Below are 23,635 nucleotides of genomic sequence, written 5' to 3' on the forward strand. Positions count from 1 at the left end.
CACAATTTTGCCCTCAAGTTTAGAGAAGAAGGTAAAAAAAAAAAAAGATGGAACAGTACAGGCGTTCACTATTGCGCAGGAAGTACCGCTCCCTTGCGCTTCTAATGGTGGAGCAGTATTTGGCAAATAGGAGGGCGAAAGGGAGGGGGAAGTCTCGGCCGCAGTTGAGCTCATCAAAACTGCTGCTGCTGGATACAGAAAGCGGGAGAGGAAAATCTTCCGTAGCCTGCTATAAATTCATATATTTTTTAAAGGGGTAAGCTGACATATCACCAAACACGTTTATTGCTTCGTGAGAATTGTGAAATAAACCGACACACGGCTTTCGGGCGACACTGTAAGGCTGAGTGCAGGCTTTTCTTTTTCCTCTCCAGACATTTTTTTTGTTATCATTTGAAATGTGGTTCTTGTCAGACGGGCAGCGTCGCATTTTTTCCCCCTACAGTCCCTCCTTTGTTCGGCTGCTGCGGGGATTGTAAATAATAGCCCAGCAAACATGGCTGACATCGTTCCCTGCTTACAGAGCTAGCTCTCTGGCTAACATTTGTGAATTTTTTTCTACATGTGTAGGTTTTGCAGTTTGCATGGCTACGGCCCTTTTCAAATGTGTGGCGAGCCTTATTTTGTGTTCTCCTGGGATAATTACGACCTCTGCAGTCGATAAAGGTTAGCTGAGGTATTCGCTTGTGCACGTTTATCTTTTTTAACTTAGCATATTTTGGAGAGGAGAATGGTCGAGTTGCGCTGTATATCTATAGCCTTTTTCCCTTTAAAGCTGGTATTTTATTCGTAAATTGCACGGAATGATAAAAGCGTGACTTGTGTGCAGCTGTCATCGGGGCAAAGAAACATCTTTTCTCTCATTAATTGTTACGTTGTGCATGTATACATTTATGTGTTAGCATACTGAAATGATATTGTTGCAATAATATTGTCACGTTATGTATACGCTTATGTATATAACCAGCTTGGATGTGTGTATTTGTGTGTATATACATTTATAACGGTCTGTTCGATGGGTTTTAAGTAAATGATTTAGATTTACACGATTGTCTTCATCAAAATGCAAAGGTACAGTTTTTTTGGATTTGCTTGGCAGCTCTCTCTAACCTTTTACTTTTGAATGCATTTTGCTGAAAGGTGATCCGGTTAGCTGATCGCTGCTCAGTGTCTCTCACTGTCCTGTAGCTCATTTGAAATGTAAAGTCTCAGGCTGAAACCTCATCAGGCCGAAATAATGGGTTCAGATTGCACCCCGAGTTACAGACGAGGCATGAATCAGTGGAACGAAGCGTGTTGTGTGTGTGTGTGTGTGTGTGTGTGTGTGTGTAAGTGTAAGGGGCGGGGCCGCCACGCCACGCCACGCCACTTCATTTGTATTTGTGCTGAACGGGTTTGTAGGGCACCTTTACAGCCCTAATGGATCAATTAGCAGTAATGTTCACCTTCATGTAACAAAAGCCAACTGTACCAGCTGCCAATAACGTCCCCTGTTGTTTGTTCCGAGGCTTAATGGATTTTTCCAGTTGGTCCGAAAATTTGATCAGAAATGCAATTTTCTCCTGCATACCAATACCGGAGTATGTTGTTTGTGTTTACAAGTCTTGTGTTTGTCTGCTTAATCGTTTTCAATGCTCTCTAGAACAGCGGACCACAACCTTTTTTTTTTTTTTTTTTGCATTACTGTTTGTTTTCAAGAAATTTTTGCACAGACCTACTGTGGCCCTTGGCCCATTGGGGGTCCTGAGAGGTGTTTGTATATATTGTCACTTGCAATAATGTGCATGTGACGTTTTTTGTTGTTGTTGTCGTTTTATAAATAATGCTGCAGACTGCGAACGTCATTAAAATTAAAATATAATAAAAAATTATAAAGGTTTAATTTTTTTCTGATCTCTGGCCCGGTACAGTGGGTTGGGCACTGGGCTGTGGACCCCTGCTCTAGAATGTGTGCCCTGTTCCCTCCTTAGGGGCATGCCTCTCTCTCTACACACAAGGTTGCAGTTAAAAGGTAATATTTTCTGCAGAAAACCAATGCAAACATAGGCAGAGGTGATATGATATGAACGTCACGCACCAATGTTTAAAACGTACCATCTGTTTCTGTACACGGCAACATCTCAAACCAGACAGCTTCCTTTTTAATGTCGACGTTTTATTTTCAAATCTGATAAATAAAATGAGGAAATGCAACACAGCTTTTATTGCCATTCCATCTGTCTCCATTTTATATTTTCTAAAGCGGGCATGTCATGATGTGTCAATCTTCTATTGGTCACATGACTTCACGTGACACAAATTTGCTGGAAAAAGTTGACCAGAACTTTTGGGACATAACGAGATTTCTTTGTATTGCGTTTGCTTTCCGGTCTCGAGCATTTGAATGCATACTAATGGAAGTCATTCGAATGGAAAGTGTAGTGGGTCCGCTCCATTAGTCTTCCCGTCTACGTTTTCACATCATGCCTTGTAAGATCGAAATGGTTAGTCTTCATTCCAACATGGCATTTGTGCAAGATGGTGGTTACATGGCTTGTGTTGCATGTTTTACCAACTTTGTGCCACATCATTGCAATATTGGACCCAACAGAAGCACAGCTCTGTCTTTTTCAATCCATAAGAAAATTGTATGTCGTACTTCTCAAATGCCGAGATACCTCGGTTACTGTCAGCATGTGATCTCAACTGTTCTCCAAAAAGTTTTAGCATTTCTGAACGTTCAATTCTAGGGTGTCATTCTCGTTAAAATATACAGGCGTGGGTGAATCTGACTGTGTGTGAGATTCTTCGTAGTTTAAAAAAGGCTCTCATTAAACTCTTGGCTTCTCTCTATATTTAGTCAGATTGCTAAGATACTGTCAGGAGTGTTTACGTTTGGTGGAGGTGTGGTGCATCGCAACGAAAGCTATTGGCTGTTGTCTAAATCAATCATTCAAGAACTTCAACATGCGGTCACTCTGGCTTCCTGTTTCAAAAAGAAATTCATCAGCATCAAGACATTTTATTTGAACTTCAGAGCAGGAAAACTTTGTGATTAGGCAAAGTTGTAGCATAGTGGTTAAGTTGTTGCACTTCAAGTTGGAAGGTCATGAGTTCAAGTCCAAGCAGCACCATGGAGCCATTTTTCTTAACTTTCAACTGCTCGGTTGTATAAATTAGACAGTTGTAATCACTGGATAAAGGCATCTGCCAAATGGCATAAATGTATCACCAGAAGCCCTCATCAGTAAGATATGAAGAATACTAAGATTACAGAATAAACAAATGAACTTCTAATAGAATACGAAAAATGTCGCTGGATATGTCAAATCAGTGATATGGTTTTTACATTTATGGTTTATGGGATTATAAAATGTAATTTAAGAGCGAGAAATATACATTTTTGTAGTTTTATAAATTACGTCAACGGAATAGGAATTAGTTTTTTGTTTTTTGTACCCTACTGCTTATAAACATTGCATTAAGGATAAGCCAAGAGTTTCTGACTAACAGCAGCGTAATCACCCGCTAACAGGCTTGTGTTCAACCTCAATTTTAAAAGCAACAGAATTAGGAATAGATCTGAGGAAGTAATGAGTTCATCTGAAAGGGTCTGGCAATGAGAGACCAGGTTTAAGAGCAGCTCACAGTAACAGACTTACTCTGGTTTCCTTTAATTAAAGTGATCAAACAGAGGAATAAAATAATGTAGCATTCAATTTCTATCTTCAGTATTTTTTTTAATAATTTTCCCATTGTCCTTTTGCTCATTGAGAGACCTGGTTATCTTTTCCTTTTTTTTGTTGTTGTTGTTTCTTTTTTTTCTTTTTTTTATCCAGCTGAGGTTTGTTAGATGAGGATGATGAACCCTAAAGGTTTGACTAAATATGACTGTAGCTTTCAGTAGCAGAACTGGTCCTGAAGGCATTGTGATGCAATTTCCTTCTGATGCAAGAAACTGGGTGATGTTTAACAAAAATAAATTTTTTGCTTAGTTTATATGGGTTTAATATGGGATTTCTGAAGCCAGCTTCTACTTAAATTGTTGTTAAGTTATTGTTCTATGTACCTAGTTTCTCTCAGTGCTGCATGCTGGAACAACTCTGGTAAAAGTGCCAATTTTTAAACTTTGTTCACTTTATTTCGCTTTAATGTATAGCAGTCTTCAACTTATTGATATCCGTTTCTCTCTTCTCACTTATTCTCTTTACTTACTTTTGTCTTTGTGATTGATGTCATGATCCCTATTTCAAGTTTAAAGTACCTCATGTTAAATTTAACTATTAAATAATCTAAAAAGAAAATCCAAACGTCTTGTACTGAGAAGAGATTTTTCAATGAGTTTAAGAGGTAAAATTCAAACACTAATTGTAATAGGAAAAGTAGTCATGTCACTGCACAAGATATGCACTATTTTGCCAAAAGTATTCGCTCGTCTGCCTTCACATGCAAATAAACTTGAGTAACATCCGATTCTTAATCGGGGGATTAATATGATGTTGGCCCACACTTTACAGCTATAACGGCTTCAACTCTTCCGGGAAGGCTTTCCACAAGGTTTAGGAGTGTGCTAATGGGACTTTTTGACCATTCGTCCAGAAGTACATTTGTTAGTTTAGACACTGATGTTGGACGAGGAAGGCCTGGATCGCAGTCTCTGCTCAATTCACCCCAAAGAGGTTCTATCAGGTTGAGTGCAGGCCAGTCAAGTTCTTTCACACCAAACTCACTCATTCATGTCTTTATAGACCTTGGTTTGTGCACTGATGTCAGTCATGTTGGAACAGGAACGGGCCGTCCCCAAACTGTTCCCACAAACTTGGGAATTGTCCAAAATGTCTTGGTATGCTGAAGCATTAAGAGTTACTTTCACTGGAATTTAGGGGCAGAGCCCAACTCCTGAGAAACTTCCCCACATCATAATGCCCCCTCCACCGAACTTTACACTAGCAACCACCAAACCCAGACTCGTCCATCGGGTTGCCAGACAATGAAGCATGGTTTGTCCAGACAACACGTCTCCACTGCTCTAGAGTCCGGTGGTGGCGTGCTTCACACCACTGCATCTGATGCTTTGCATTGCACTTGGTGATATAAGGCTTGGATGCAGCTGCTCGACCATGGAAACCCATTTCATGAAGCTCTCTACGCACTGTTCTTGAGCTAATCTGAAGGCCTCATGAAGTTTGGAGGTTTGTAGCTATTGCCCATGCAGATGTTTGATGACCTCTGTGCACTATGTGTCTCAGCATCCGCTGACCCGCTCTGTGATTTTACATGGTCTAACACTGTTTCTGTCGTTCCCACTCACTTCCACTTTGTTATAATACCACTAACAGTTGACTGTGGAATATTTAGTATTGAGGAAATTTTACAACGGTACTTATTGCACAGGTGACCTATTGCCACGGTACCATGCTGGAATTAACCAAGCTCTTGAGAGTGACCCATTTTTTCACAAAAGTTTGTACACTTGTGACCATGAAAGTGATTGGAACACCTGAAATCAGTTATTTGGATGGGTGAGTCAATACTTTTGGCAATATAGTGTATATATTTGGACTGTAAAAATTAATGCAAATTTATTTCAACCACACTAATTTTATTAACGCAGCACACATTTCTGTTTGACTATTTTGTATTAAAAATAGAAATAAGTAAATATAAAGGAGGTGTAATTAAATCCTTCAATCAATCCTTCAAAAACCTCAACCAAAAAATAATTTTTAATAGCTAAATGTTTTATTGATGCGCAGAGTCTCACATCAAGCAGCAAAATCCTCCATGACGCACACATCCGGCAATTAAAACAATTTGTGTGAAAACAGAGCAAAAATTCACCATGCTCACAATGTTAGACCTCATTTGGGCAACCCAGGTGTGTGTCTGTGTGTGTGTGTGTGTGTGTGTTTTACATTTACTATTTGTTTTTCTAAAGTTATGATCTTCTTATCTGGTCTACATATTTCAGCACACTTTAACAAATGTCTTCATCCCTTTTCTTGAAGCTGTACATAAAACTCTAAAGAATCCATAATACTAGCGTTAGCCACTAGCCACTTCCTGGTGCAGAGCTAACGGCAAAAAAGTGAGTGAGAACAGCTGTATGTTGTGAAACCATGCAAAGCCACATGTCCTATTCATCATGTTCATGGTTTTTGTCTGTGTGACAGGACCATACAAATTTGTGTATTTTGTATTAAAGCAGTTAAAATTTGGTGCTTTGAATACAATTCTCTCATACTGACCACTGGATGTTTAACGTGTCTCCTCATGGCAAAGATCTCTCTGAGGATTTGAGAATTAGAATTGTTGCTCTCCACAAAGACGGCCATGGCTGAAAGAAGATCGTCAACACCCTGAAACTGAGTTACAATACAGTGGCCAGGGGTTTTCCAAGATGGGTTCCACTAAGAACAGGTCTCACAAAGAAGTTAAGTCCTTGTGCTGTGCTTCGGGTGCAGAAGTTGCTTCAAAAAACAGACGCATGAGTGCTCCCAGCATTGTTTTAAAGGGTGGAGAATGAGAAAGAAGCCTCTTCTGAAGCTGGTTCACAAAAAAGTCTGTGAACAGTTTGCTGAAGACAATCTGTCCAGGAGCATGACTTCCTGGAACTATGTCTTGTCGTCTGATGAGACTAAGATAAACTTGTTTGATCAGATGGTGTCCAGCATGTGTGAACCAAGAAAATTGTCTTGCCTACAATCAAGCATGGTGGTGGTAGCAAAATGGTCTGGGGTTGCATGTGTGCTGCTAGTTCTGTGGAGCTGTGGTTCATTGAGGGAAACATGGATTCCAACATGTACTGTGACATTTTAAAGCAGAACATGACGCCTTCCCTTTAGAAACTGGGCCTAACGGCAGTTTTTCAACATAACGACCCCAAAACACACCGCCAAAATGACAACTGCCTTGCTGAGGAAGGTGAAGGTGATTGAGCGACCAAATATATTTCCAGACCTAAGCCCTTTTGAGCACCTGTGGGGATCCTCAAGTGGAAGGTGAAGAAGCACCATGTGTGTAACATCCAGCCCCTTCATGTCATTGTGGAAGAGTGGAAGAGGATTCCAGCAGCAACCTGTGCAGTTCTGGTGAATTCCATGCCCACAGGAGGTTTCAGGCAGCAGTATATACCAATGGTGCTTACACAAAATATTGACACTTTGGACACAGTTTTGACATGTTCACTTAGGGTGTACTCACTTTTGTTGCCAGCTATTTTGACAATAATGGCTATATGTTCAGTTATTTTTAAGAGGACATTAAATCTATATTGCTATACAAGCTGCACAGTGACTACTATAAAATATACCCGTAAATTTTTTATTAGTATTGTCCTTTGAGAACATATAATAAAATGGTTGCTGAAATGTGAGGAGTGTGCTCACTTTTGTGAGAGAATATATAAAATACAACGTTGTTTTGACAATTCGTATAATACCATAATTTCCGGACTATAAAGCGCACCCATATATAAGTCACACCCACTGAATTTTACAAATATTTTTATTTTTAACATAAATAAGCCGCACCTGTCTATAAGCCGCTACACTAATGTACTTTACACAGGCTTCAAGCCTGTGTAACGGTGAAATATATTGCGCTTCCTTTAGGAGCATAGCGGTATTTTGGGAATAGCATGCCAGAAGCGAGCTCTTCCTTCACCCTGACTCAACGAGTTACAACGGCTTGTATCTAAACAGTAGCTTACCAAGAAAGTAATTGTTCACTGTCTTCCTCCTTCCTGTCACATCTATTTCTTTCGGGAGTTTATCTTTTGGCTTGAAGTTTGTGAAACCGGGAAAAACCGCGGGGTTCAAAACGTGGGGGAAAAAGTAGCGGCTTATAGTCCGAAAAATACGGTACATGGATGTTTTTGTTTAGTTATGACGATATAAGCATATAGAATATATCAATAATTTCATTTGGTTTAATAATTTCATGATGTCCGCATAAATTTAATATACAAACTTTGAATCGAGCTTTTGAACGCAGTCAAGCTGCCTGAAATCGCGAGAACTGCTTTAGTAGACAAATGCTTTAAAAAGAGAATGGAACGGAGAAATGCAGCAAGCTAACAGGCTTGATTAAAAAAAAAAAAGCACAAAAAAGAAAAGAAAATATGCATTGGCGTACAAATTTGCATAAACATTCGCTGAAAACAACGACAGTGACTAAAATTGTAATCGCTTGCTGCTGCGGTTATTTGCCGCTTGTTTGTCCGCACCGGTTTATTTGAATCCATGGATATGTCATGAGTCGAGGTCACGCCATAACAGATCCAGTGCGACTGTCCTGAAGTTAACAAACAGTTTACACAATAGCACTTCATTAAACTGTACCATTTTCACATGATGAGGATTATACAGTTTTTGTTCACCTTGCTGATGTTTCGCCTTCATCCGTGACACCAGAGTGTTTTTTTATCATGTGCTCCTGCATCGCTGAAGTACTTCTATCCTACACAAGCTGCGCTTTGCATAACTTGCAAGTTCTTTGTTGAGTTTAATATAAAATGCTCCAATGACTTGGGACGCACACCTTTTCCTGCTGCCGCTTGACCTGTACTCTCCGGCATTTCGCAAGCGACTATGTTATCTTGCCGTCACACTAAACCAAAACTTGAGCAGCCCGACTAATCGATAACAGCATTCGTTGACGTTGAATTTCATTATCCATTTAAGCGATTAGTTGTTGCAGCTCTAATATTTATAACCCTGATTTGTAACCAATAAGCCAAGTAACGTTTTACATTGATGCATATGTGATCAACATTTCACAGAATGTTTGGGAGATCAAGAGTGTTGTAGGAAATGCTCTTCAATGAGTTTACATCAGTCCAATTAAAAGTCAGTTTCTAAACTTGGAATGCAACCAGAGGCATCTGCTCTGCATTATGGCTGAAAGTTTTGAGATGAATTCTCTTTAGCTTGTATGTAGGCTGATTTAACTCGCTTGGGCTTCATGTACAAATTAATAAAGCTGGCAGAGAACCACTGTGGTATTCCTTTCAACGTTTAAAATTCTAAATCTGCTTTTCATTTTCTCTCTTTTTTTTCATTTTTTTATAGGTTTTACAAGCCCTTGTAACAAAAGTAAAAGACTGGATACCTGCCATCACCTGCCAGAGCCCTGAGTGGGCTGCTGACACCAGATTGGATGATTGGATTGTCTGCCAACAATTTTTTTCCTCTTTCACCCCATTTTCACTACACCCATTTTTTAATCATTTGAAAGATTTGAATTTATATTTTCACCCTAGTTTGGCAGCAAGGCTGCTCCCCTACATCCAGATGAATGAAGACCCCATTCGGGAAGAACGCAGGCCAGAGATCCAGAGCTGATTCAGGTACTAATCGAAACACAATTTTTTTTGTGTGTGTGTGTGTGTGTGTGTGTTTATACATCAAACCGCTCAAAAGCCTGTTTTTAATAACAACATTATATCTGTGCATGATTTGACGGTTTAAGGACATGCCGGTGTGTCTGCAAATATGATGAAGAAAAAGAATTCCCACAAGTAAGTTGTGTCCCTTTTTTTTTTTCTTTGGAAATCCGATTTACCATGTAAATTAGTCACACTGACTTTGTTTATACTCCTTGTTGACTGCTTTATGTCGTGACCTGGTTGAGTCAGGACAGAATTTAAAGGCAAAACTAAACTGATTTATTCCCATGTCGACTTATTGGCGTTCGCTTGTTTTGGCTGTGAACTAAATCTATCAAGGTCACAGTGGATTTTCATAGTGTACACAGAACACTTCTCAAATTATGCCAGAAAGTGGTTTTTGCGTTAACTTGCTGTACAGTCATTTCCATGTTTATTTATACAGAAAACACAAAAGCACTGTGGGGCCAACCAAAGTGTCCCAGCCCCGGCGAAACATAGTGGGCTGCCGCATCCAGCACATCTGGAAAGAGGGCAGTGGAGCAGCGTCCCAGTGGAAGGGTACAGTGTTAGACCAAGTGCCGGTCAACCCATCCCTCTATCTAATCAAGTATGATGGGTTCGACTGCGTATATGGTCTGGAGCTGCACAAGGATGAGAGGGTGCAGGGGTTGGAAGTCCTGCCGGACCGTGTAGGTACGCCTTGATTTTCTTTTGTATATTTTTTACCATACATTTTGAATCAGGATGTAGCCAAATACAAACCCATTGTGAGTAAACAGCTACCACCCTTTGAACAGATAGAGTGCCCTCCACTAACGGTGGCACCAAAAATGTTGGGACAGTGGGGGAAATTGTAAATAAAAACAATGTTTTGATTTGCAAATCTCATAAACCCATCTTTTATTACAATAGAAAACAGAAAACATATCAAATGTTTAAATTGAGGAAAAAGAAGAAGAAAAAACTCCACACGTATCAAACATTTGGGATGCGGCAGCAATAGGCTGGGAATGTAAGTGTTACTAAAATGAAACAGCTGTAGAGTAATATTGCAATTCATTAAGTTAATTGGAAACAGGTCAGTCACATGATGGGGTATAAGAAGAGTATCTTAGATGCTGATTTGAAATTGGCTTTGTAGTTTAAAACCAGAAATGAACCAGAAAGATTTATTAGAAAATAATACAGGCAGAGTTAATACCAAATTTTATAAAAAAAAAAAAATCTTTTAGACCAATTATCAACGTTACTTTAAAAGTAAAATATGTTTTCATGTCTGTCACTAGGTGGTGGTAGAAGATTGATTGTATATTCAAGATTTTTGTTAGCATGGTATTATGTTCTTTGTAAAAAAAATAAAAAATAAAAAAGTTAATAAATTAATTCATATTTTTTTGTAGCTACTTGGCAAAATTCACCCAGACGTGTTTGGCGCATTTTCAAAGAAAATCACAGATGTATCACAGAGTTACAGATGTATCATTTTCAGTATGTAATTACAAAATTATACATAATTTATGCAGCTGCATTAAGAATTGTGTGTTTTGATAAATGTACATTATGAAAGTAGAACTTTTATATATTTAAGTTCTGTGTAAATATTAATAGTGGAAGAAATTAAAATTTCCATCTTTATTGTGTTAATGTCTAAACAGAACATATTTCATGGTGATGTAACAGACCTGAACTCTGTAACTAAAACACACTATGTGCTTTTGGATTGCGCCGTTTTTTTACATATTATACCACAGCATGAATGCTGACTTGATTCATTTTGATTCTCCAAACAATTTTGATTCAATCTTATTGATTAGATTTGTTGTAGATTTGAAAAGACTCATTTCTGAAACACACACAATATATTTGTTTGGTTAAAACTTGCTATGAACAGTGGTTTAATAGTGTCGTTGTACCAAATGAGTAATAACTACATTTTATAACTTGTCTCAAAAACTAAATCTCAGGCATGGTGAAATGATTCTATGAAACATATAGAGCTCGGTAACATCACCTTTTTACACATTGTAGATTGCAGCAGTGCAGGCTTGGTGTCATTTAAAAGCTACTGAAGAACTGGTGCAGCCTTATGTATTTTGCCTGTAGGTTGTTACGAGTTCTGGTGTTGAAACTTAAATATACAGCTACTATGCACATTGATATTTGTGCATTTTGATGAATCATTACATAATAAATATTGCATGCTAACATAAGTACTAAAACTTATTCTGACAGATTTAGAAATTTCCATTCTATTTGAGTAAAAATACATTTATTAATCCAGGTTGTTGATTTTTCTTCTTTACTCGTCCTTGCAACAGCTTCCACACGCATCAGCGACGCACATCTGGCTGACACGATGATAGGCAAGGCGGTGGAGCACATGTTCGAAACGGAGGAAGGCTCAAAGGATGAGTGGCGGGGCATGGTGTTGGCCCGTGCACCGATTATGAACACATGGTTTTATATCACTTATGAAAAGGACCCGGTCCTCTACATGTATCAGCTGCTCGACGACTACAAAGACGGAGACCTGAGGATCATGCCAGATTCGAGTGAGTTTGGTTCAAGATATTTAAGCATACAGGAGGCCAGGAGAGAGGATGCCAAAAAGAGACAAAGGATAAAGTCTATTATATAAAAAGCAATACTGACAGAATTTAAAGGAAGGAAAGAGCACAGCGGAGTAGGAGGGAAAAATTTCATATATTCGTAACCTTTTTCAAATATGGGCGAAATCTGTATGGAGTTAAAATAGGATATGAAGAACATGTGCACCATTCATCAGCGCTCTTAAAACCAGAGGCACTCTTCCTCTCCATTTGCAAATTCCTGGCGCTAAATATTGTTTTGCCTTTTACTTTTTCAGACGATTCTCCCCCGGCAGAGCGCGAGCCCGGAGAGGTGGTGGACAGCCTTGTGGGCAAGCAAGTGGAGTACGCTAAAGAGGATGGCTCCAAACGGACTGGCATGGTCATACACCAGGTGGAGGCAAAGCCCTCCGTCTATTTCATCAAGTTTGATGACGACTTTCACATTTATGTGTACGATTTGGTGAAAACGTCGTAGGCAGGAGAACGGAGGAGGCCCAGGAGGAGACTGACTTCAGATGTGATCCACAAACTTGCTGCCAAAAGTCCTCATGGAGCGTTTCTTTGCACCATCTTTAACGGAGATGCGGTGATGGATATTTCACTGGAGCCTTCGATTGCCACTAGTTAAGTGTCTTTATTTCTCGTTTCCACACGATGGGATGGGTGTTGTTTTTGACATGTTATTCCCTAAACAAAAGTAGCTACAATGTTCATATTGGTTTTTTTTAGTTGTTTTTTTTTTTTTTTTTAAGGGTTGTTCATTCCTGTTGAAAAACAGGCGTACATCATTTCCACTTGGGAGAATCGGGAGGTCGGCCTCCAGTTCTCACTTTTGAATCGGGCACTTTTGATGGCTGAGAGCCTTTACTCAGCCTTTAATTGCTGAAAATTTCACTCACTTTGATGCAGTTCATTATAGCACACAGCAGTGAGGATTGAAAATCTCAGTTGCTCCCACCAAATTACATGCTACAAATTTTTACTCATCTGTTTGATAGATGATGCATATTTGTAGTTGTTGCTCACCAGCTTATTTCATACTGTGCTGTTTGCTTGTTTTTGTTTGTTTGTTTGTTTTGTTTAGTTTTTTTAAAGATAAATTTCACGTTATTCCATGATCTGTTTATCTGTTGTAAGCACTAATTGTTTGGCCTCTATGACATATTGGAGCACTTATTTATCAAAATTTAGCCACTGGTCTGAAAGCCATTTTACATGCATTTATTTTGGGGGAAAATAGTGAACAGAATTGATTCTATAGTTCTTGTGATATTCGGCTATGGCACATGGATGCCTTCGTAACTGTGTTTTAAACGTGTTTTGCGATTTGTATTGCGTGCTATTCGTGAATGGCTCCCTACCTTCTCCATTTTATTATGCAGTGTATTTCATTTCACCACAGCACAGTTAGATTTTACACTTTGATTGTAATTGTTTCCAAACGAATATGCCTGGGGGTTTGGGGGGTCTTAATTGGCCAAATATTCCAAAACGATTCAATTTTCTTAGTAGTAATATTAAGAAAAAACTGCAATAAATAATAGAAGTGTTCAGGTAGTGTTTCGCAACTCATTTGAATCATATCTGATAGAAACAAATTTTAGCTTCTTACACAGTTAGCCTTTTGAGATTGTTTGTTTGTTTTTTTTTTTTTTGTTTTGTTTTTTACAGTTGAAATGTATGTGCCTCGCTGTAAATGATCGTCTGCGTTTCATATCTGTCTTTTATACGTCTCTGAGAGAGCTGTGTGTCTGATGACCTGGGGGGCTTTTCTCTCCTCAGGAATGTTGCAATGTTTAAAGTAACACATAGCAGCCACACATGTTAGTCATTACCTCATGTCTTTTTTTTTCTTTTTTTTTTCCATCCATTCAACCAGCTAGACCTGTTCTGTTCATTTTAAGCAGTGTTCACTTACTTGCAGTCCAAAAACACAGTATACAAATTAACAGAATAACAAATTGAATTGAATAAGGGCACGGAGAGAACACACTCAATTCTAATACACACGACGGCGTTATTTCAACCATAAGCAGTGGAAATGATGTCACAGCTGTTTAACCGTACAACCTTAATGCATAGCTTACCAAAAAAAACAAACAAACAAAAAAAAAAACACAAGCATAAAACAAACAAAAAGAACTGCTGTTCATTAAACCATTGTGATTCATAATCAATATCGGGGAAGAGAAAAAAAAAACCTTGTATACACCTTCAGTAACCGTTGCAGCTTTGCGTACATTTCAGACTTGTTTCAGCAGTGGCATACGAACGTGTCATTATGCAAAACGGACGCTCAATTGGACAGTTCGGCCTTTTTCTTTACAACTTACCTACTGTAGTATTGTACCGTGTTTGATGTCCGGTCAACGTGGGAAAATTCAAACGGAGAAAAAAAAATTTATGAATGCTAGGCCATTCTTTTTTTGCATGATACGAGTAGAGTTGTAAGTGTATGTCAGTGTGTGATGCATGTGTACCCGTCTTTTCTTTCAGTTCTTTGTTTCCTAAATGGGAAAAAAAAAGCTTACTGTGTTTAACAGTTGTGGGGGTCTTTTTTTTTTTTCTTTTCTCACCCATTTCTAAAAATGAAAGTATTTTATTTTCTAGTAAGCTCTAGCAGATCAAATGCACTGGTGTTTTAATGTGGAGTGCCAAGTAAAAGGCAAGGTACCAGTGTTACACAGCATTTGAGGGATCATATCTACTCGTAAACACGTAAAACTGTACACATCCGGTATATTAGTATGGGAAATATTTGAGGAGAAATTATTTCAAAAATCCAATTGTTGAGTTGTGTAGGTGTATGCTTGTGTGTTGTGTGATCGAGTTTTGTGTGGGTGAAATTTCATACTATCATACATATCTAATTCAACTCTTAAAAAGAAGTTAAGAAAAAAGGAAAGTGTTTTTTTTGTTTAGTTTTTTTCCCCTCCCTCTGCTCAGTGCAAACATTGAGAGAAGAATACAAAATCATTAATATGGTCCCTTTGAGATGCTGATGCTCTTTGATTACTTTGTTTAAAAAAGGAAAAAGGAAAAAAAGTGCAATTTGGTGATCGTCACAGACATGTATAGATTTCATTTTCTTCGCTTCTATTGCTTCTATTGAACAGCGTTTTTCTTTTTCTAAACATTGTAGATAGTTCATTTTATTTGCATTTAGAAGTATAAACACATTTTAAACCTGTTACTTAATTCTGTAAGTAATTTTTATAATTATTATGTAAGTCTATCCTTATAAGATAAAAAAATAAAACTTCATGTGAAATTCGACATGGCTACTTTTTTTTTTTTTTATGATCATGTTATGTATTTGTGCAGAGCAATCCTTTGAAACATTCATATTACATTGAGAGGGAAAATTATTTTTATGATAATTTTCACAACAAATCTTAGAAGTGTTTTGATTGATAGATCCAGCTTTCTCACCGGTCATTTTTGAGGAGTTTGTAAATTTAACTGTGCAAAATAAATATTGTTGCTAAAACTTGGGGTATTCTGGGAATTTCTGGACGCTAGGTCTGGGGATCAAGAAGTGAACATGACCCTGAACATGACCCCCACCCGGAATGGCAGTAAAGGAATGCTAAGCATGTAAATACTATATTGATGAATATGTTTCAGGTAACCCTAACTGATGCAGTGACTCTTCTCATTTGTTGAACATGTTGAAGATATCTATTCTGTGGTTGTGACAAAGATGTTACTTTAGGATATTAGGTTGAATTTATTGGCCTGCAGAAAACAACTACTGAAACTACTAAATTTGGGTCTAGAACTGTCTAATGCATTATTAAAACCTTCATTTTTGATGAAGAAATGTGGTCAGAAAAAAAATGTGAACGGTTGCGATCTGAGATCACAAACTTTTGGTGAAATTAAATCAGGGTACAAAGAAAACCAGTGGAACCCGCATCCATTCTTAATAATAAAAGTAAGTGCAAGAGAATTCAAGGGATGGTATTAAACAGCTGTGTAGTCCTAAGGAAACCAGATATCAGTGAAAGTAATCGGAAAAACGGCTTCAGTTTGCTAGGGAGCATAAAGATTGCACTTGAAAGTGTGGTTTTAGGAGTCATCTTAACCCAATTGAGAATCTTCTGTATGTGCTGAAGACTCGGGTTCTCTAATTTCCCTCTCATCAAAACAAGATCTTGAAAAAATCAATGCAACTCTGGGTGGAAATAAATATTGTAAAATTGCATATATAATCTAATAGAAACAATGCCATGGCCTTGATTTCTGCACTTTGGTACAGTCATGCTGGAATATAAAAGGGCCTTCCCAAGTTGAAAGCATAGCATTGTCCAAAATGTCTTGGTACGCTAAAGCAGTGGTCCCCAACCCCGGACCGCGGACCGGCACCGGTTCGTGGGTCAATTGGTACCAGGCCGCACAGAAACAATACGTAACTTCCGTTTTATTTATCAGATTCTGAACAATGTTTTATTTTGGAAAATTACCGGATTCTCTCTGCCACATCTGTCTATGACTCACTCTTAATGCATGTGTCTTACCTACATCTGCTACCTCCTTTAAGGGGCTGCTCCGGCTGCTAACACATAATATATTACCGCTGAAGTCAAACCCCCCAAGCGAGCAAAATGAACAAAAAACAACACAGTAGATTCACGTTTATTTTTATATTTAGAAAATGCCAGTTTTTGTGCCGGTTGTATTTATCCGCCACACCTTAAAGGCCAGTCTGTGAAAATATTCTTACATTAAATCGGTTTGTGGCGCAAAAAAGGTCGGGGACCGCTGCGCTAAAGCACTACGATTTCCCTTTACTGGAAGTAAGGGGCCTAGCCCAACTCCTGGAGAACAGCCCTGTACCATTATCCCTCTTCCATTAAACTTGACAGTTGGCATACAGTCAGGGAGGTTACATTCACCTGGAATCTGGAGCTAACCCTTGAGTTGCCCATCTATTTGCCACACAAATAATTTTGATTAGTCACTCCACAGAACACATTTCTACTGTTCCAGAGTCCAGTGGTGGCACACTTTACACCACTTGATGCGAATCTTGCATGCAGTTTCTTCGGCCATGGAAACCCATTCCATGAAGCTCCCACTGTTTTTGTTCAGCTATTAATGCTTGTGAAAGTCTGGAACTTTTCACAAATCAACAGAGCACTGGCGACTTTGAGGCACCATGCACCCCGGTAGTCCATGACCCTGATCTGTGACTGACTGTGGTCTACTGCTTTGTCGCATAGTTGTTGCTATTCCTAAATGTTTTTCCTTTCCAATAAGATCTTTGTGGAATATCTGTAAGGGATAACATTTCACAAACTGACTTAGTCTAAGGGTCTTTTCCCATCACAGTATCATGGTTAAATTCACATTAGCTGTTCAGAACAAACCATTTATTCACAAATATTTGTAATGCTGACTGCTTGGCAAGGTGCTTGAATTTATACACCTGTGGCAATGGGTCTCCTTGAAAGATTAGAATTTAGTCATTAAGTGATGTATCCCTATATTACACCTGAATTGAGAGATTTTCTGCCATTCTTAATAGCAAATCCTCTGAAGGTGAGTTTAGCTGGCAACCAGCTCCTGGTTGTTCCACACTTTTTCCATTTGAGTGTTATGGAGGCCACTGTGCCCTTGGGAATCATCAGTGCAGTGGAAATTTGTAGACTTCCCCAGATCTGTGCCAATTTAGTCTCTGAGCTCTGTAGGCAGTTCCTTTTACCTTATGGCTTGGTTGTTGCTCTGATATACATAGTCAGCTGTAAGGCCTTCTCTGGAGAGGTGTGTGTCTTTCCAAATCATGTCCAATCAATACATTTTTCCACAGGTTGACTCTGTGAGAGAGAGAGAGAGAGAGAGAGAGAGAGAGAGAGATAGAGAGATAGATAGATAGATAGATAGATAGATATTAACAGACTGATTTTAACTGTTTTCACTTTGTCATTATGGGGTACTGAGTGTAGATTAATGAGGGAAAAAAAATCCATTTGAATGATTTTAGTTTCAACCTAAAAATAAAAGCAGTGCATTGAAGTGACCTGATGTCAATGTGTTCATCCTCTTTGGCAGCCATCTTGAGGACAATTAGTAGTCGGATTTCCAGAACTAGACAGTTTTAAAAATGCTTGATGGAACATTTGGTATTAGTAACGTAACTACTGAACCTAGCCTTAATGTGTCATGGTGCCGGATTAATAAGTTATGCATTGTCCGTTATATATTAGTAATCGAATTAGTTACGTTATTATTGTTATTATAACAATAGGAGGCCCTGTGTACATTCGGCATTCTAATTCATCCAAATTGTGTTCAGTGGACTTGATATCAGTGGTGGACGCTCGAGTTTGCTCACTCCAACATTGGCAAAACGTCTTTATAGAGCTTGAATTGTGCATCTGTCACACTGGAGCAAGTACTGTATGGGTCATTGTGGAGAAATTTTAAAAGTAGAGCATAGAAAGACATTTTAATGTTCTATATTCAATTGTGTGATTTAAATTTTGACAACAGTTTAAGGAAAGAAACATGGTTGTGTGACTGTTAGGTGTTTATGTACACTTGGTATAGTGGATAGCGTATACAAATAGAATAGTTCAAAATTATACGAATTTTAGTAGTTCTGAATCTGAAACAGTTTTGTAGCAGACATAAAGCTTGGAGCTTGGGAGCCAGCTAAAATGCTGACTTTCACTACTTTTTCTTTAGCCACCATAGACCACAGAGGTGAATGAATAGTGTTTGAAAGTTATTTACATGCTCATTTTAACCTTTTATAACTTGGTCATGTAACAGAATCAATTGTAAAGTGTTCACTGGTGCAATCTGGAACAATCAGGCTGTCAGTCATATGCAGTCAAGTGCAAATGATTCATTCATAATGAATTAATCATGTCTTCTATTTATAATAACAGCTATTGTTATGGAATGTCTGCAAAATAAGTTCATTCCTGTTATCACTTAAGCTATAGCAGCTACAAACATGTTTTCACCTGTAAAATGTAATGGTGCAAAGAAATCGAAATAATCATCTGCTCTGGATTCTTCCATGACACTAAAAAAACATTTACACTGGAGACTCCTTCAATGAATGTCTTATATTTAGTTTCACATTAACATATGATTTGTCCTTTTAATAATTTGTTAAAATATCAATAACAATTTATAGCATTTAGAATTAATGCCTTAATACAACCTGTGATTTGCATTCAAGTCAGAACGACATTATCATTATGTAAAGAATAATGAAAGAACAATTGTGGTGGTGTACGAAAATTAATCACATTGGGTTGGTATTTAATGTGCCACATGCATGCAAGCAAGATGTAATTATTGGTTTATAGTTTAACAGGATGTTGTGGAATATCCATTGAGCTCACTTCCTGAAGACTTGACTGTGCTCACAAACTTTCCAAACAGTGTTGTTATGTCAAAATATTACACACCTTCTGACCAATCAGATTTAAGATTTAAGGAGCATGTGTGTATTATTACCTCAGAAATGGAGTGACTTTGGTAGCAGTGACGTGATTTATAAATGTAATTTCATGATCAGCTTTTCATTACGAGTTGCAAGAGGTTATAGTGTAGAAATACACCAGTACAGATAAAGTGCAACAAACTGAGCTCATTCAAATACCACACCACCAAACCATGGTGACCCTCTCTAAAGAATCTAGTCAAATAAAGAAATAGGATTTTACAAAACATGTACGGTGTAACAATATTTAAAACGCGTCAATTTTACAAGTTTTGAATGTATTTGCACGTTTTGTTTTTTGAGTGGCTGTGCATCTCTATGCCTCCAGGTTCACAATGTCCAAGAAAGAAAACATGCAATGTGACCAAGTTAAAAAGTGTAAAGAATGCAAACGTAAAGCAAGCATTTAGTGCAATGTCATGTCAAGTACGCATTTATTGTCATTTCAACCATGTACAGTACAGTGAAGCAGAACAAGTCCAGTGTCAGTCCAGTCTCTTAGTATTAAGTAGTCATATGGCTTGTGGAAAGAAACTGGTGTGTGTGTGATCAGCCACAGTGACTTTGTGGATGCAACATGTGGTGTAAATGTCCATGATGGATTGTAGAGAAATCCCAATGATGATCTCAGCTGTCCTCACTATGCACTGTAGGGTCTGGTGATCTGAAAAGGTGCGATTCCCAAACCAGGCGGTGGTTCTCTCTGAAGAACGTTGTGAGGATGTGTGGTGTGACCTGGGCCTTCTCCAGCATCCTCAAGAAGTAGAAGTGCTGCTGGACTTTTTGTTATTAAGTTGGTGTTGGAGGACCAGGACTTGTTTTCTAACTTTGTAACGTTTTTTTGGAAAATGGAAAAAATTTGAAAATCCCGTAGGTCTGGATCTTTTAAGGGAAATCTCTGGATCCCAATTTGGAGGGTGAGGAATGGTGCTAGACTTACTCCCGTGGGGTTTAATCACACCTGGCAACTATTTTTTGTCGCTGTGTGGTTCATGGAGGGCGCTGATTGGTGCCGGTGATTGTATTAATTTACATAGTAGGCGGGGATTAACAAGTTTATCCGTCCTCATGATGCAATTTGCTCGAGCTGTTACTTTTTTACTGGAAAGAAAGTGTGCTCGGGTTATTTACAGCAAACTGTAGATTTTCCGGAGGTTAAAAGGAGCTTGAAGTAAATTTGCAGAGTGTTTTTATTTGAACTTTGTAAGGCTTGTCATTACTGCTGAAGGAGTTGCTGAGTTCGGCGGAGTGAGTGACAGTGTAGCGCGGATCATTACAGCGCCGATGGCGGAAGTGTTTGCGGGGCGCGCGCTCCTGAATAAAGAAGGAGACGTGGTGGACCCGGAAGAGGCGCTCCGGAATAAAGTGGTCGGCTTGTATTTTTCCGCCGGATGGTGTCCTCCGTGCCGCGACTTCACCCCGCTGCTGTGCGATTTCTACACCGAACTGGTGGAAGAAAGCGAACCGCCGGCTCAGTTCGAAATCGTTTTCATATCCTCCGATAAATCCGCCGAGGACATGGCGGAATACTATCACGACCTGCACGGGGACTGGCTCGCGCTGCCATGGAGCGACCAGTACAAGCAGTGAGTATCACCTGTACTCACATCCCTGAAGCCATGCGTGCAGTTTCATAGCAAGCTTTCAGAAGCATGTCATCCTGCACGGTAAGAGGTTTATCTTGCAGCCGGTGGAGGATTAAGTTAATAGCTTGCAGTCTGTTATCCCACTGCTCGCTCATTCATTCATTTATTTCTTCATGCATGCATGCATCCGTTCATTCCTTCATTCATGCATGCATGTATCTCAGGTTTTTATAACATGTTGGGTAACTGCATGGAGAGGTTTATTGTGTTCACCTTCAGGTTATTGCGCTTCCTCATGATGACCAAACTAATGCAGTAATGAAGATGTCTGTGACTCAGTATATCATCACATTAGGATTTAGAGAGAGAAAAAATAAGGGAGGAAAAGTAAAAAAAAAAAAAAAAGAGGAAAATATGCACAAGTACAAAATCTGCCTACTTACAAATTCAAAATCAGTCACAATTTGTCAGCAAATTCCAGAGGAAAATAGAAAAGAAAAACACTAGGAAACTAAATGAAGCAAAAGAGAAAACATATGCATGCAACCTTAAATAAACACAGTCTGGCAGCAAAACATGAACAAAAACCATGAGAGGAAATGAAAGTTGGAAAGAAAGAAAAGCAGTTTTTAAGAAAGGATAAGGCATTAAAAACTAGCAACATTTGAAGGATCGAAAAGGAGAATTAAACAGAGGAATTTCATTAATTTAGAAAAAAAAATGTAAAACACTATTTGGCAACAAACAAATAGGAAAATGAAGCAAAAAATAGTGTAGTAGGAAATATATATATATATATATATATATATATATATATATATATATATATATATATATATATATTTTTATTTTTAAACTGCAAATAGATTTATTGTCTGTAGCTAAAGCCAGCATTAGATAATATAAAATCCCTGGAATGTTTGTGAATCCATGCCTTTAATCAGTGCACTGATTTGTTCTTTATGTGCCTGTGTTTTTTTTGTATTATTATTTATTATAATAAAATAATAAATGTACATTTCTGTTGCATAATAAAAACTGTTCTTGTTTGTCTTTCTGTTTGAATTTAGCGAGCTGAAGACGAGGTACAACATCACAGCTGTGCCCAAGCTGGTGATCGTGAAGCAGAACGGGCAGATGATCACGGACAAAGGCAGGAAGCAGATCCGAGATCAGGGACTGGCTTGCTTCAGGAACTGGCTGGAAGTTGCTGAAATCTTCCAGAACTTCAAATGCTAGTGAATTATTCTATATCAAGTTTTCTTTTGCAATGGGCTAGAAAATAAATGTTACATATTGCACTTTAACGGGGGGGTCTAGAGATTTTATAACTGCTTTATAAATTATTATTGTATTATAAATTTTTTTTTTTTTTTTACATGCTTTTGCTAGAAGTTAATGTGTGTTAATATAAAGAGAGGTTTCTCTCAGTTGTAGGATTGCGGATAAGTGTATGTTGTATCGAGGACTGTCGTTACACTGGTACTCAGGGACTGTTTTGTCTAGCATTGTCATGGTGCTTCGGATTCCCCAGCGTTTCATTAAAACACTATGATGTGAACCCGAGAGCGTTCTCTTTTTTTCTGCTGTCCTCTGTGCCACTGGCTGTTTGTAAAACCATTCAATGACAAGAAGAACGTTATTAGGTCACATAAGTGAAGTGGGCTCAGAAGGGGGATTGTGTGTTTCTTCCCAATAAGTACCTGCTATACTGCTAAAAAAAAAACATGGCACTGTTCTACTTACCACAATTATACATTCATTTGCAGGCTTCACAAAGAGCTGATATCATACACAATCATTTTTTTTCACCTTTTATACAACACTGTTAAATTTCTTCTGGTTTGTCACAAGGTTATATCATGTCATCGAACAGGTTTATGTCAATGCACACTTTTTCTTTTGTATGTTCTGCTTTCTAGCGTGTTATCACTACTATGGCAAGCGATTCACATAAAGGTTGAGTCGAACACATGGCTACTTCATGCCACACTAAGCCAGCTATTCATATCTCTTTTAAACTGCTGCTTATAGCTGTCTGCCCTCTTCCACCTACACGAGCTTGCAGATGCCAGATGCTTCCTGTGACCCTGGAGCTTGTGATCATATGTTTTTCTTTTGTGCCAGAAAATATTTGCATGACAAAATGCTTTTTATGTTCTTTTAACTCTTTGAGAGATACAAAAGAGAAGCTGTGTAGGACCTACAGTTTAAAGCTGCTATAACTTAAGTGATTTACAGATAAATTAAAAAAACATAAGTACATTATGTAACTTTTATTTATAAACAGCTCTGAAAATACGTCAGCTGACTGAAAGTCAACTCACAAACAGGCATCAATGCATTTGTTCAAATATGATACCATTTCAATAGTAACAACTAACTTAGATGGGCTTGGATGGTGGCTGTGCCATGTCATTTAAAGAAAAAAGAAAAAAAACATACAAATGCTTCTATTCTTTGCCTCTTGTGATTCTATAGTTTTCTGTTAAAAACAAACAAACAAACAAGCAGCATTTTTTTGTAAAAGTTTTGGACAATGTGGTCCAGACTCCAAGGATAAAGCTGCATTTATGGGCTCTTTTGGGGGCGTAGGATTTGACTTTACAGTCATACATTGTGTAGT

The 23,635-nt window shown here is 38.3% G+C and overlaps 2 protein-coding genes across 6 annotated transcripts; both read left to right on the forward strand.

Moving 5' to 3' along the window:
- Window positions 1–281: 281 nt before the first annotated feature.
- Window positions 282–22,214, forward strand: LOC124393212 (spindlin-Z). Of its 5 annotated transcripts, none has more exons than XM_046860784.1 (7): window positions 444–666; window positions 9,051–9,149; window positions 9,242–9,328; window positions 9,451–9,499; window positions 9,813–10,063; window positions 11,689–11,922; window positions 12,237–15,237. In XM_046860784.1, exons 3-7 carry the CDS (start codon window positions 9,277–9,279, stop codon window positions 12,434–12,436), a joined length of 786 nt encoding a protein of 261 aa, XP_046716740.1. In that variant the 5' UTR covers window positions 444–666; window positions 9,051–9,149; window positions 9,242–9,276; the 3' UTR covers window positions 12,437–15,237. The 5 variants fall into 5 exon arrangements, 4 of the variants coding, with proteins under 4 accessions (XP_046716738.1, XP_046716740.1, XP_046716739.1 ...); XR_006927294.1 differs by adding an exon at window positions 22,080–22,214 and having other exon boundaries at window positions 452–666; window positions 9,051–9,328; window positions 12,237–12,584; XM_046860782.1 differs by lacking the exon at window positions 444–666 and adding an exon at window positions 282–337 and having other exon boundaries at window positions 9,051–9,328.
- On the forward strand, window positions 17,895–22,570 carry nxnl2 (nucleoredoxin like 2). Its single transcript, XM_046860785.1, has 2 exons — window positions 17,895–21,009; window positions 22,080–22,570. The coding sequence occupies exons 1-2, from the start codon at window positions 20,708–20,710 to the stop codon at window positions 22,246–22,248; spliced, it is 471 nt and encodes a 156-aa protein (XP_046716741.1). The 5' UTR covers window positions 17,895–20,707; the 3' UTR covers window positions 22,249–22,570.
- Window positions 22,571–23,635: the final 1,065 nt, after the last annotated feature.

Source organism: Silurus meridionalis, chromosome 11 (assembly GCF_014805685.1).
Source record: "Silurus meridionalis isolate SWU-2019-XX chromosome 11, ASM1480568v1, whole genome shotgun sequence".
In the NCBI taxonomy this organism is placed as follows: Eukaryota; Metazoa; Chordata; class Actinopteri; order Siluriformes; family Siluridae; genus Silurus; species Silurus meridionalis.